The sequence below is a fragment of the Trachurus trachurus genome (genome assembly GCF_905171665.1).
Source record: "Trachurus trachurus genome assembly, chromosome: 8".
In the NCBI taxonomy this organism is placed as follows: domain Eukaryota; kingdom Metazoa; phylum Chordata; class Actinopteri; order Carangiformes; family Carangidae; genus Trachurus; species Trachurus trachurus.
Genome location: NC_139905.1, coordinates 12484531 through 12499222, shown reverse-complemented (window position 1 = coordinate 12499222; position 14692 = coordinate 12484531). Strand labels below are relative to the sequence as shown.

Sequence of the window (14692 nt, the reverse complement as noted above, 5' to 3'; positions counted from 1 at the left end):
GTAGGCCTAGCCTATATTTTGCATCAGAATAACCTGAAGCTGTGAAACAACAGTTGTTAATGTGGAGCTGATTGTGATAAGCTTAAAACTTTTTAGTTGGAAGACGTGGAAATTATTACAGTGGAAATTTTACTCAAGGAGCACCCCCTCACTGTTTTGGAGTGAGTTAGCCTATACAGTGCAAGAAAAACTAAGTGTAGCCTATAAAATGAAGACAGGTGTAGGGAAATATATTTCAGAAATGTAAAACAAATTGTAAATTGACATGTCACATGAACATGCCACAAAACATTACTTACACGAGTATTTTTATGATGAATGGCGAAACATCTCGTCGAGTTTGACACTTTGCATTTACAAACAAACAGGCGGCAGTTAGCAGTGTCAGTGCACTCGCTGTTCAAGTTGTGTACTATTAGCTTTTTTCTTTATTTATTTCTTTTTTTGATTCAGTTTCTCGGACATGCGAGGTCAATTCGTCTTTTGGTTAGGAGAAAGGGATGCATTAGACCCGCGCAGGCCTTTATCATAGACTGTGGCCTTTATTCGCCTTTTTTGACAGGCAATGACAAAGGACAGCCGTGAGCCACGGGAGGACCCCAAAGGGCCAAGATGGCGGCGCCCGGGACAGACGCCGGGGAGTTTGAAAGGTGGCTAAATGATCGGCTGGACGCCCTGGAGGTGGACCGTGAGGTGTACGGGGCTTACATTTTAGGAGTCCTACAAGAAGACGAGACTGTCGAGGAGAAGGAGGAAACGCTTCAAGGGATTTTATCCGCATTTCTGGTGAATAAGCGAAGCGGCGTGTCCCGCTCAGCCTCCGAGGCTGCGGGCTCATTTGTTGCTGTCCGTCTCGTCCGCCATGCGTTACTGAGTATCAGCTGTCATTTATGGAGTAGGATGACCATGTTAAGACGAGACACAGCAGTGTTTATTAAGCTGAAATCCATGCGCTGCAGTCAGCGGTCCAGGCTGCTCTCCCCTGCTGCGCCAAACCCCATTTAAAAATCTGCCATTTTTAAAAAACTTAGTTGTAGTCCTGAGTAATACAGGCGGCAGGTACTATTGTATAACTCGTTACATTTCCTAAAGGTAGTCTGGTACATTCGGCTGTACTACCCAGAATCCATGATGCCATGTCATGCTGATTTGATGTATTTTATTTAAAACCCCGTTAGCTGATGCAATATTACACATCAACTATTCTTTCTAGGGTCCGCTTAAAACATAACAATAGGAATAACAATCAAAGCATTAACAAACAAGAATTATCTACAATTAGACCACACAAACAATGTACAGTATATACAAAATAAAATGACCAATCAGATACCGTCATGTGTTAGAGACGCACATTGTGCACAGCTGTGTGTTGAGTTAATTTGATGAGCTGTAGCCTGAACTTGACTTCTGAATTGTCCTTTGTGTGCAGGAAGAGGACAATTTGGAAGATGTCTGCAAACAGATCATCAAGGAGTGGACAGAGTGCTGCAGCCGATCAGCAGCAAGAAAAGATGCTGATGGTAAATATGTCACTCTGATTAATCCTTATTCCCAAAATAAATGAAATGTGAGATGTTTTTTCTCCTAGAGGCTTTCTTAATAAGATTTTTTTTTTTTTTTTTAAAGATCTGCTCTTAGGGAACAGGTTATTAAGGTTGGCAGGATCTTGGGGAACTCTTGCAGAACAGTAGATACAGTACTGAAAAGTTTCTATAAAAAAATAAAAAAGACACACAATTATTTCAAAAAGAAGTCTCACTCCCAAATCAGGACAGCAGGCTCATCGGCACGTTTAAATCTTGACCAAACAGCAGAGACGGCCTGCTACTGAGTTAAGTCTTCAATACCAAATAAACATACAGAGGGATTAGCTCTTTGAGCTTGAAATCATTTGCTTTGAGTTTTGGAGGCAAGCGCGCAACGATACTTTGTTTTGCAGAGAGATTAACATTTCCTAAAAAAGAATTAAACAGAAGCAGTTCCTGAGTCTACTGAAAAGTTTTAGTGCTCCGAGGGAGTGTTTATGCTAAAAAGTCATTTCCACACAGTTTGTTTTTTTTATCAGTGTTGTTATTACTGCAAAGAGACAGTGTACTGTCTACGTAACCAAAACAATGAGTACTCCAGTTTTAGATGCTTGTCCTCATGGCTCCTTCTGTTACTTTACCCTCAAACTGACTGAAAAGAGATGTTTTTTCATTGTAATGTTCATTGTGATTGTGTTGTTATTGTGGTTAATTTGCAGTTTGACTCTGTTCTGTCTTTTTGTTTTTTTTTTGTCTTTAGCTGAAGTCCAGGCTATCGCCAGCCTGATAGAAAAGCAGGCTCAGATTGTGGTGAAACAGAAGGAGGTGTCTCAAGATGCAAAGAAAAGAAAAGAGGCCCTCCTTGCCCAATATGCCAACGTGACAGATGAGGAGGAATATCCTTTATTTTTTAAGAGGGTCAGTGTACACATCCATGTACTAATGATCTTTTACTGTAACTGTACAGTAACATATACAGTATATAAGGGAGATGCTTTGTCATCCAGTGAATGTTACCCTCAGAAACACATTCAGTTGTTTCCTTGACAAACGCACTGAAGCTGAAGAGGAGGAGCCAATAAGTCCAGTTCCAGGGAATGATAAATGTATCCTTTCTGAAGCTGTTTGTGATCGGAGGCTGTTCAAGTCAAAGATGTGTGTGTGTATGTGTGTGTGTGGGTGGGTGGTGGAACAGTTGCATGACTCTGACTACACAACATACTTACTATCATTTACACCTATGTACTGGGTGACACAGTTTTAGAACAGCCTTACATCTTTCCAGTTTGTATTGGTAGCAGAGTAAGAGGGCCACTCGTGAGAGGGGGGGATCTTTTTTTTATTATGCACTTTGAGAATTGAGTCAAAATGTTGAGAAAGAGTTGAAATGTCGAGAAAAAAGTCAAAATACAATGTCAAGAATAAGTTGAAGACACATCGATGATATCAATTAAGTATGCAGTTGCATAACCTACTTATTACGTTTACACTAGGATGTATGCAATTTTCAGTCACACTCCACTTCTAATTTGATGGACCAGAGAGGAAATCTTGACTTCACTCTCGACAATGTATTTCGACTTTATTCTCAAAGTGCATAATAGAAAAAAGATTCCCCCTCCTCTTCTTTTTTTTTCATGAGTGGCCCCAATACTCTTCTGTAAAAACAGATGTTACGTTCATAGAAAATATAGCAGATTGAGCGTATCAGTATTAGTACAATTACAACATGTCTCTGAAAAAGACATAAGTTACAATCCTAACAACTGGAAAAATGGAAGTGTTCCAAAACTTTTCACCACTAGTGTATGCAGAGGAAATGCATGAGCAGAGTACATTTGCTTTCATCCAGCTGTCCTTCACTGAGAGTATCAGCCCTGTTTAAGAACACCAACGTGGAGGAGGTGCTGAGCAGACAAAAGCAAAAGCGGGACCAGGCTCGTGATGATGCTCAGAAGAAGAAGGAAACGGACAAGATGCAGCGGGAGAAGGACAAACTCGCCAAACAAGACAGGAAAGATAAAGAGAAGAAGAGGACACAGAAAGGTGAACGCAAAAGATAAAACCAAGAGAGAGGACACTTTATTTAGGAAAAGGTTTTCTAACAAGACAAAAATTAGAAAAGAAGAAAAAAGTCATTGCCTATTTTTAGTTGAACCTCATTGGCACCTTCAGTATGTGAATGACTTCATCATAGCCTCCTTGTGAAAAATACTTTCTGCAGCTCTCTGTGTAAACAACAATGTGCTGGATGTTGTGCAGGTCTGGACACTGATATGTGAAGTATGTGGTCATAGGAATAAAGCTGCAAATCTTCATCTGATGATTGCAATAGTCAGTCTTGTGTCAATGACAAAATAAAATACTTATTTAAGTCTCTGCCAGTATCGCTTATGGTACCCCTGAAAGTTACCCCCAACATGAACAAAGTATTCACCAAAAACATAAATTGGATTGATTTTGGTAGTTTCTTTTATCATCCTCTGTGCCAACAACTCGCAAATGCCTTCCTTTTCTGCACAACCTCTAAAGGCAAGTTTTCATTGCTCTCGGTTTGAGTTTTACCGTCTATGCATTGTGTGAGAATAAGAACAAAAGGACCGGTTGCTAAATTATACCTCAAATATATCATGTACCATGATCTGAATGTTTATAATGAGGTTCATCATCTTTTTAAGGTAATAAAAAAACACTTTAAGCAATTTGAATTGTTTATTTTTTTTTTCAGTTTACATGGCAAGAAACAAAGGAAAAACAAAGGATGAACACATGCTTTGTTTTTCAAGCATAAAATTAAAGGGAACATAACAACTTGCATTAATATTCACAAACCATAGTGCTGACACAGAGTAAGTCTCCATACTAATGCCTGGAGCTTTACTCGCTTGGTTATGCATACAAGCTTCAGTCCCTAGTGGACAAACAGTTAATAGTTTAATGATAATGATATCTGATCATACTACATGAAAAGTATCAGGTGAAGCATGTGATTAATACAGTTAAATTTAAAACCCCAACGTTCAAAGTTTCAGTATCTATTGTTACAGTTTAAACCTTTGACTAAATTGCAGATAAATAAGTCAAAATTAAAGTTTCAGAAACTAACTAAAACATTTCAGAAAACATTGTATAATTTAGCACATTTCAAGTTTAATTTTTTAACAACTATGTAACATATCTCTGATAAGAAGCTTAATAATAATGCATGTTTTTCAAAATATGTGATTGATACACTTTATATTTAAAACTTAAATTTTTCTTCAGGAGTTTGAGTACTTTCACAGTTCAAACTTCACCAAATTGCATACAGTATGAATAGAACTTTTTTTCTGATTAAAGCATATTAAAGTTAAATAAGACAACCTGAAGCGGCAGAAACAAATCGGAACATTTCAGAAAACACTTTAATATTCAGCATGTTACTTTTAAACTACTGCCCTTTTGATTCAATTATTGCTTGGGAATACCCACAACTGCGGTTCCTTTACATTCCAATAAATAAGTAAAACAATGAAGAATTGGCTGAAACCCTTCATATAAATAGTGTCTTTAAATATAACTGTGATGGATCAAGATTGGTGTAAATTTAGAACTGACACTAATTAATGATAAATGAAACGAAGTTAAGATGCAGCAGCATAAATTACATTTCATGCAACTCCCACATGACCAAAGTTATTGCCCTGGAGGTCTTTACTGCTAAAACACGCAGTCATCATTAAACTTCAAATCTCATTCATCTCATATTTTGCAGTGATCAATGTGTTGCAGGTAAAACGTCACTATAGACTTGCAGGTGAGTAATACTATTAAAACATGTTTTTACATCACCCCGATGTCCATGGGAATTTTAATCAACGGGCAATTCTGGTGTGGATTTAATTAAATCAAGACCTTTTCCTCATGCTTATTGCCTGTTAAATCCTAATTTAAAAGAGTATCCCTCAAAGGGAGAAGAGTACTGCTCTGGATGTGTGGCCTCCTTGTCAACGTAGTGGTCTGCCCTTTTCACAGGTCGTGGCAGTGTCATCTGGAGAGCACACCACAGGGCTTTGCGGAGCTTCCTCGTAGTAGCAGTAAGGTCCTTCAATGCGATGACCAGTAGCTGGACATCTAAGAAATTAAAGCAAAATTAGGACGGGCTGCATATCAGACAGAGGGTTGTAGTTATGTGTAATGACAATATGAGTTACCTCTGTCCTCTGTGAAATGAGCTCTCTGCTGCTGGTGCTTGGACATGTTGGATAACTCCTCCTTGCGTCGTGCTTGGGTGATGCAGATAGCCATCTGATGCCTGTTCAGTGCCGTGTGGATGCCGATATGGAGGGGAATTTTACGCAGAGACTCCATCCGATCCAGAAGACTTGCCACCTACAAGATGGACACACACATCAGAAAAGGTGATACAGAATATTTCAACTTTCAACTTGTCACCAAAGTTACGGCAGCCGATGGGATTTATGCTTCTTTGCTGTTGGATTTATAAACTGACTTGTTAAGAGAGGTAAAACTCGCTGCTCAGAGTTGAACCTCTGGATTTTTTACTTTCTTAAACAAGGTCCCATAAAAAGAAAACAAGACCAAGTCCCATAAAGTTGCATTGCAAGAGGAACAGGTATTCCCTGTGGTTTTTCTCTGAGAAGAATTCAAATGTACAAAATTAAGCTGCACACCTTCAGAGCATAACATAGTAGCTGTGACAAAACTCACCTGCAGATGTCAGTATAGAAGCAATGTATTCAGGGGTCTCACCTTTGCCTGCTCCCTGTTCTGTTTAACAATGAGATGATCAACTCGTGTCGGGTTCGGTGGGGTTTTGGGAGGAGTAGTGTTGGCCCCTGCTGTAGTCCGTTTCCCAAGAAATGACTTGCTCAGGATCACCTCTGTCTAAATGAGAAAACAAATAAGAACATGACAAAATAACTCTTCTGAACAGTTCTGATTTGGACATTCTCTGACTAGACAAAATTTTATTTGGTAAGCATACCCTCTTTCTCTCCTTCTCCAAACACCTCCACTGCTCGTAACACTCATCCAGGGAGAAGTAAAGCCGAATCATGGGTCCTCCTTGATTCATCACCATTGAAGTGATCATTGCAGACGCCATGCCATTGTAACTGCTCTCTCCTCCACGTCTCATCATGTCACTGACACGAGACTTGAAAGCTGCGGACTCGCTGCCCGACATGTCGCACACATCCATGCCAGGGCCGCCATTTTCATAGGGGAGTGTGGATCTGGAGCTGAGGTTAGAGTTGAAGGGCATGCTGGGACGTCCTCTGAAGTCACAGATGGGATATATGTAGGGCATGCATTGCTGTGTATTTCCTGAACCAATCATGTTGTTTTCTCCATTAAACCTCTGAGACTGCATGCCGCCCTGAAGGTCAAAATGGGAGAAAACCTGCTTCTTCTCGCCCTCTCTCATGCGAATGTTGGTTGAGGGTCTGGTGGAGACGCCTTCTCCCAGAAAGCCGGACATTTGCATCATCATCTTTTCTCTCTGCATCTGTGGCTTGTTCTGTATCTGGTCCTGCTGCATCATGTGGTGTTTTGAAATGTTCTCTTGAATGTTCTCTCTTTGCATGCTCATCTTGTTCTTGTATTGGTTTGGGAGTTTTACAGATGCAGAGAGTGGTTCTGGTGGTTGCTGGAAGTACTCTGTGTTTTGAGAGTTGAAACCAGGTAGAGCTTGAAAGGCATCATGTTTGAATGTTTGTTTTCTAACTCCTCCATTTCTTTCCCTCTGTACTATCCCAAATTCACCCACCAGCTGTTTTTGGGTCTGCATTGCAGGGGCACTTTGTGTTGACACTGCAGGAGCGGTGATTTTCCATCGTTCAACCATGCCATCTTCGTGGAGCATGCCAAATGCCTGCTTGTGCATGTTTGGAAAGTCTCTGCGACTGAGGCTATCATGCTCACCAGCCATGAACGACTGAAAACTGCTGACCATTTGGTTAATGTCTTGTGGCACATTCTGCTCATTAGTCGTGGACTTGGCACCGCTCTGGATGTAGTGGTCTTCATAGTAAGGATCAAAGCAGGGGCTGTGTATTTCGCTTTGAGGTCTAAAGACATCACAGAGGTCAGGGAAATTGTTTACTGGTCGATGAGTTCCTCTGTCTTTATCGGCTGACGTGTTGTCATACTTGCTTTGTTGAATCTGTGTGTGTGGGTATCCATTCCCCATGTTGTGCACCGGCAGGCCTGGTGGCAGTTTCTGAGGACGGAGGGTGTAGCTTTCCTTGTCTCCATTAGATAAATTAAAAAGCCACTGTTGATTGGTAGCAAGGCCATTGGACTGTTGACAAAACTCAACATCTTTGTCCATCGACTGTCCCTGTGCTTTGTTGAAAGCCTCCCGGGATACATAGTTTGGAGGAAAGGTGGGATGTTGTGTTTTGGCCTCTGATTGAAAATACTGTTGCAGGTCTTCTTTCAATGTCTTAGGAGACCAGACAGGATTACATGTAGGTAGGCTCCTAAAAGAAGAATAAAGAATTTCCTGTTAATGTCTATATAAATAATACAATGCATGTTAAATAAATAAATGATAACTACAGACTACAACATGAACATATATACTCAATATCGTGTGTTAAACACTGCAGTATCAATGCCATGAATTATTTAATACAAACTGTAAATTATATATCCTACCACTAAAAGGTTAAAACGTTAAACACTGACATACCCCTCACTGAAGAAACTGTCCTGTGAATCTGCTTCATCCAAAATATTTGACACTAGACCCTGTAGATCAGTCTCTCCATCATAATCAGTATTATCAGTGGGCTTCCTTCAAAAAAAGCAAACACATTGTCAGAATTACACTCAGATTTTCCTTTCTTTCTTTGAAAACGTTAATTTAAAAGCATGGCTGATGGCTTTATTTCTTTTCACTCAGTGTATTGCCTCTCCTTTCCAGAGTAAAATGTCAAATCATATTACATACATATAGCTATGTGATTTCCCAACATTTTTGAATTACATTTAGGAAAGGGCAGAAGTGAATATCACACACTTATTCTGAACATACATACAATTGGATACCTGTTTTTAATGCTGTTTTGGACAGAATTGATAAGTTCATAGGGATCATCATGAGCATTGTGAGACCAAGGCATGTAGGATACTTGGTCCTGTTCCTGCAGTGAGATGGTAGGGACAGAAACAAAGGGCAATATTGTGTTTCCGTTGTTTCCACCACCTACATTTACGCCAGCCTGAAAGAGAGATAATCAAAAGTTAAACAAACTGAAGCTCATCCAAAAAAGAAATTATTACTGTGTTTTTCTTCCCACTGATGATGATCAATGCTAAACACAAGACTTATTGAGAATAACTGTTGTTGGTGCCAAGAAACTTGAAACAATTTAACAATGTAAAAAGACAAATAAAACAATTTAAGTTTGATGATTAATTCATTGATTAATAAGTGAGTTTGTTGATTTAAAGAAATTTAGTTATTTTTATGATGGAACGATGAACCCAATTATAAGGATTTGCTCTTTTTGCTGTTTCACTTTAAACTGGGCTCTAAATGAGATTATAAAACGACTTCAACCTCATAAAACAACATTGGGGGTTTTCTTTAACTCCTGGCTTTTTCACAATGACCCCCTGAGATTTTATGCAGTGTTGTTCACAGTATTATTTTTTTTTAATTCACACTGAATAAAACTAACTCTTTTATTAATTTTCTTTTTTCATCTGCATTTGTCAATATACTTGAATGACTGTGATGGTAAAAAGGTTAAGCTTGGTGTCTGAGGTACGTAAGTGGATTTGAATCTTTTCACCCTCAGGGAGAAATGGCAACTGAATGAGGTCTTTAATAATGTTTATGTTTTTTACACACTACTAACGTTACCACTACAGAACTCTGTAAAGGCAGTCAGTTTGTTTAACTTTTGATTATCTCTCTTTCTCATTCATTACATTTGAATAACTTTGGGATTTTTTTTTTTTTTCAAGAACTGAATTCGGTATTCTTTATCACTTCATAAAACCTAAGTGTCCTATAAAAAATATGAAGGTGACGACCCAAACCTACTACCAAAGATATTCTATATCGTCCTTGCTACTACTGTAAGTTACTTACCTGACGCTGATATGTCGGAAAGAGTGAATTCGCCATTGTGCTGTGATGCCCGTCAAATGCCATTCTGAACTCCCTTGAACTTGATCTGATCTTTTACTCCATTTCTAATGTACAAAATACATAAAAGTGCTCATTGTTAATAGTTTGGTATGACATTGTGAAAGTTATCATTAGCGGACTGCTTTTTCAGATAGAGCTAAAGTTAACTAACGTTAGCTGGATGAAAAAAAACTAGCCGTTAGTGAATCAAGCTAACGTTAGCAAGTTGTTAACGATAATTTGGCTAATTTTGGATTTTGCCTTAAAATTAATTTCCTACCGGTCAAATTTTGGCTAACTTCACCGACACAATGAAGGTAATGTGAATAAAAATCGTATACGTCAAACACGGAGGACTAATTTACCTGTTTTACGTGAGTTAAGACTTCAACAGTTTTTCTTCTTGGTCAGTACATTATCTTCGAGTGGTCGCGTGCCCCCCTGCCCTGTAATTCAACCCCCACCCACGTCCCATTCCATTCACCCCTCGCGACCTGAGCGCCCATTGGCTGAGACGGACGATGATGACGTAACGACTACGATTTTGGTCCAATTAACATCAAGCAAATGATCTGATCGCATAGCAACACGATAGGCACTCTAGCAACACCTGCTTCTGTCACAGGCCGTGGTGTGGCAAGTTACGGTATTGTACACAGTATCAAACAAATTCAGAGTCTAATTTGTAGTGGATATAACTTACCAAAACGAAACGAAATTATGAAGATTATTATTTTCTATTATTGTTATTACTATTATTATTATTATTATTAGTAGTAGTAGTAGTAGTAGTAGTAGTAGTAACTTAGTAGGGGTATTAGTGGTAGCAGTATTTTTTATTGTTAAAAAAATATCATTATATAATATATCATTATTTGCAGGATATCCATATTTGTCCATTTATAGATTAATTAAGTAGCTTGATTTAATTGAAACAAAGGAATTTCGGTTCAACTATCTATGTATGAATACATTTTCTTGATCATTTTCTCACACTGAAACGTGTTGATTGACACATAAAAACACAAATGTTCACAAAGTTGGCAAACGTCTGCCTCCTTCCGTGGACTTATTAGTTCAAAGGGAGAACTTGAAAGTCTGGTTGGGCCACGCAATACAGCTGTGGAGTCAAGTTTTGCCTGTGCAAAAACGACACCGGTAAAAGAGACTTAACCTTCAAAATAAAAGCACGCACTTTTATCAAAGTGGTGCACACGGATTTGAATGAGATTATTATTATCATTATTATAATTATTAGTATTATTATTGAAGGTTAGGTTTTGTTTAGGTTAAGGTTAAAATGGGTTTCGTTTAGTTTTTGTGGCCTTTTAAGAATCCTACATCGGTCATAATTTTTATAGAGTAAAAAAAAAATATATATATATATGAAGTAAACGGAAGTATAGAAAGTGTAGTTGCTATCCTGCTACCTTGGTTTCCTAAACTAAAAACGCTGCTCCGCTGTCAGGATTTTATATTGAAAGTCATTACCGGAAGTCATGCTCCTCACTCTGGTTGCCTTGACTGTGGTGAGGGACGGAGTTGTGGAAAAGAAAAAAAGTCAGCCAGCAGCGTCCGAAGCAGAGACCAAGCGCAAAGATCAGACCACCAGACTTTTTCCTCAGTGGGAAGTTACTCTTGCTGCAGAGGTAGGCTACTACTTGCAGAACTGATGATACACGCCAAACAAAGCAACTACAGCAAGTTAAACGGGATAGAGTTCGTGTCTTAAGACTGAGAAGATGACTTTTTACACGACCTGGCGTGTTGCTCTCCTGCTACTGCCTCTGCTTATATCAGCCCAGTACCAGGGGGACAGCGGAATAGTCGTCCCGGACCATGGATTTTGCCAGCAGATCACAATACCTCTGTGCACGGACATAGCCTACAACCAAACTATCATGCCCAATCTGGTGGGCCATTACAACCAGGAGGACGCGGGGCTGGAGGTGCACCAGTTTTACCCCCTCGTGAAGGTACAGTGCTCGCCAGAGTTAAAATTCTTCCTCTGCTCCATGTACGCGCCTGTGTGCACGGTCCTGGAGAAGGCCATCCCTCCCTGCAGGTCCATCTGCGAGAGAGCCAAGCAGGGCTGCGAGGCTCTCATGAATAAGTTTGGCTTCCAGTGGCCCGATCGGCTGCGCTGTGAAAACTTCCCCGTGCTGGGAGACGGGCAGATCTGTGTGGGCCAAAACGATTCCTCCGCCGCCGCCGCCACCGTCCCACCCATCATGCCTGTGCCGGGGACCCAGGACATGACAGTGGTGTCCACACACGACAGGCCCTTCCGATGCCCCTCTGTTCTCAAAGTGCCCCCGTATCTGAACTATAAGTTTCTGGCGGAGAAGGACTGTGCAGCCCCCTGTGAGCCAACCAGAAGCGGTGGGAACATGTTTTTCACTGACAAAGAGATTCATTTCTCCCGCTTGTGGATTCTGATCTGGTCTGTGCTTTGTTGTGCATCCACCTTGTTCACTGTTACCACCTATTTGGTTGATATGCAGCGCTTCAGATACCCCGAGAGGCCCATCATCTTCCTTTCTGGCTGCTACACCATGGTCTCCATAGCCTACATAGCTGGCTACTTTCTGGGGGACAAAGTAGTGTGCAATGAAGGCTTCAGCCCCGATGGCTACAAGACCATCGTCCAAGGCACCAAGAAGGAAGGCTGCACCATCCTCTTCATGATGCTCTACTTCTTCAGCATGGCCAGCTCCATCTGGTGGGTCATCCTGTCCCTCACCTGGTTCCTGGCAGCAGGTATGAAGTGGGGCCACGAGGCCATCGAGGCCAACTCTCAGTATTTCCACCTGGCGGCCTGGGCCGTGCCGGCCGTCAAGACCATCAGCATCCTGGCCATCGGGCAGATCGAAGGCGACATGCTCAGCGGCGTCTGCTTCGTCAGCCTCAGCAACCTGGACCCTCTGCGGGGCTTCGTGCTGGCCCCCCTCTTCATTTACCTCTTCATCGGGACCTCTTTCTTGCTGGCCGGCTTCGTGTCGCTGTTCAGGATCCGCACCATCATGAAACACGACGGCACCAAGACGGAGAAGCTGGAGCGGCTCATGGTGCGGATCGGGGTGTTCAGCGTGCTCTACACCGTCCCGGCCACCATTGTTATTGCCTGCTTCTTCTACGAGCAGGCCTTCCGCCCTCACTGGGAGCGCAGCTGGGTCATCCACAACTGCAGGAGCCTGGCCATCCCTTGCCCTCTGCAGACCGGGCCCCGCATGACCCCAGACTTCACCGTCTACATGATCAAATACCTGATGACACTGATAGTAGGCATCACCTCTGGGTTTTGGATCTGGTCTGGAAAGACCCTGCACTCCTGGCACAAGTTCTACACGAGGCTGACAAATGGAAAACATGGGGAGACCACTGTCTAGAATAAAAAAAGGACTCTGTATCTGTATGTTGCTGCATGGGACTGACTTGTGTGTTATAACCTGTTTCTCATGAGTGGCCTTACAGCGTTTGCAATCGCCTCAGCTTTACACACGTACGCCATACTGAGGGCTCCAGTTCGACAAAAGGACAAGCTGGATAAACAAGGACTGAACCTCACTGTCTGAACAAATAAAAAGCATCGCTATGGATGCCATGTGCTGAAATACTCACTCTCCCCCCCTCCACCTCTCTCGCTGGCTCTTTTCTTAAAAGCCACCATAAACTCAAGGGGAGTGATGATCCAGCACACAGAGCGGGGAAATGAGCTGTGGACGAATGACTGTTTATTCTCATCCCTGAGCATTTCATGTGTAATTAAGTGAAACTGTAAATAGTATTTGTACAAACACAAAATTATATATTTGTATTTAAAGAAAGTAAATACTTTTCCTTATCTGCCAGTGTACCTGCTTTACTTTTGCACTGTAAAAATGCCACATAAGCATAGGTAGCCATGCTCCTCTTTTTTTTGTTATTATTATTAATCGCTGCTTATGAATCATATTCTTTATTTTTTATAGATGTAAAGAATGTCTACATTTCAGTTTGTTGGATGATATCCAAGAAGCGTTTTTGGTTCAGGCCATTGTATTTTCACTTCATCTTTAACCAGAAACATGTGCCGAGTTTCAGATATCATCAAATAACTATAACAAATGTTTGATTTTTGCATTCCTAGTTTAAAAGGAAAAACAGTATTTGATGTTTTTCTCTCTCTTTTTTGCCCTTCCTTATGTCCACTATATTTCAATGATTAAATACTGTCTTAATTACGAGTTATTTTCTTTGATAAAAAGGTCAGCCATGTTTTTTCAAGGGGGGAGGGGAGGGGGATGGTGTCACACCTGAACATCTGTTGCCTCAGACTGGCAGGCGACAGTAAAAGAGATTATTGGAATTCTTAATGGGAATTAGCTTCTTACACAAGACAGTGGTCGTCTGAGAAATACGAGGAATGAGTTTATGGCAAAGCTGTTGACTGAACTTATCACCCACTCTGTCAGTGGCCTATGTTCTGAAATATTTCGCATCGACGTGTTTTGTGTCTGAGAAACAGGTGCCAACCTGTAAGAATGCGGCGGAGGACTTCCTCGCACATGTACACGAACATCGCCTCCGAGTGCTAAACAAAACAGGAGCCCTCTCTCTGCCTGTTGTTAGAGTGAAGGGCTCAGTTAAATCAACAAGAATCATCTGGCAAGAGAGGAGTTTGTGCTGTTGCATAGGTGTGAAAATGTTCCTGCCTGCCCCGTTTGGTGCAAGGAAAACAAGGGTGTTCAGATCTGCTGTGGTGTTATTTCTCTGGAGCCTCTCCGCTCTGTGCCAAGCTGGAATCCCCCAAGCCATCCATGGCTGAAACTGAACCTTGTCTGCGGTGATGTCATGAAGTAGATGGGTGTGTTGGAGAAAGTTGATCCTCTTGCCTCAGAGCAGAGGCTCCGAGCATTTGAGAGCTGCACGCACATACAGTATTGTGTGCTGTTCACATTGTTACTGCACAGAGGCACATAAGGCTGGTATAGACTTCACCTCTGCAGGCTTTTGTCTAACGACTGACATGAGCTTT

General features: G+C 41.2%; 2 protein-coding genes across 3 annotated transcripts; both read left to right on the top strand.

Annotated features, from left to right (window-relative positions):
* Positions 1 to 594: 594 nt before the first annotated feature.
* ccdc43 (coiled-coil domain containing 43) lies at positions 595 to 3995 on the top strand. 2 transcript variants are annotated; one of them, XM_083977827.1, is made up of 5 exons: positions 595 to 786; positions 1433 to 1523; positions 2290 to 2425; positions 2586 to 2635; positions 3405 to 3995. In XM_083977827.1, exons 1-5 carry the CDS (start codon positions 613 to 615, stop codon positions 3590 to 3592), a joined length of 639 nt encoding a protein of 212 aa, XP_083833953.1. In that variant the 5' UTR covers positions 595 to 612; the 3' UTR covers positions 3593 to 3995. The 2 variants fall into 2 exon arrangements, with proteins under 2 accessions (XP_083833953.1, XP_083833954.1); XM_083977828.1 differs by lacking the exon at positions 2586 to 2635 and having other exon boundaries at positions 2290 to 2447; positions 3382 to 3995.
* A 7265-nt stretch (positions 3996 to 11260) lies between these two features.
* On the top strand, positions 11261 to 13892 carry LOC310990476 (frizzled-2-like). The gene has a single exon (XM_083977860.1). It carries the CDS (start codon positions 11418 to 11420, stop codon positions 13062 to 13064), a length of 1647 nt encoding a protein of 548 aa, XP_083833986.1. The 5' UTR covers positions 11261 to 11417; the 3' UTR covers positions 13065 to 13892.
* The last annotated feature ends 800 nt before the right edge of the window (positions 13893 to 14692 follow it).

Coding starts and splice junctions, on each gene's coding strand:
- LOC310990476 (XM_083977860.1), top strand. CDS start 11,418: ATGACTTTTTACACGACCTGGCGTGTTGCTCTCCTGCTACTGCCTCTG.
- ccdc43 (XM_083977827.1), top strand. CDS start 613: ATGGCGGCGCCCGGGACAGACGCCGGGGAGTTTGAAAGGTGGCTAAAT. Junction 787..1,432: donor GGATTTTATCCGCATTTCTG/GTGAATAAGCGA, acceptor CTTTGTGTGCAG/GAAGAGGACAATTTGGAAGA. Junction 2,636..3,404: donor AGTTCCAGGGAATGATAAAT/GTATCCTTTCTG, acceptor TGAGAGTATCAG/CCCTGTTTAAGAACACCAAC.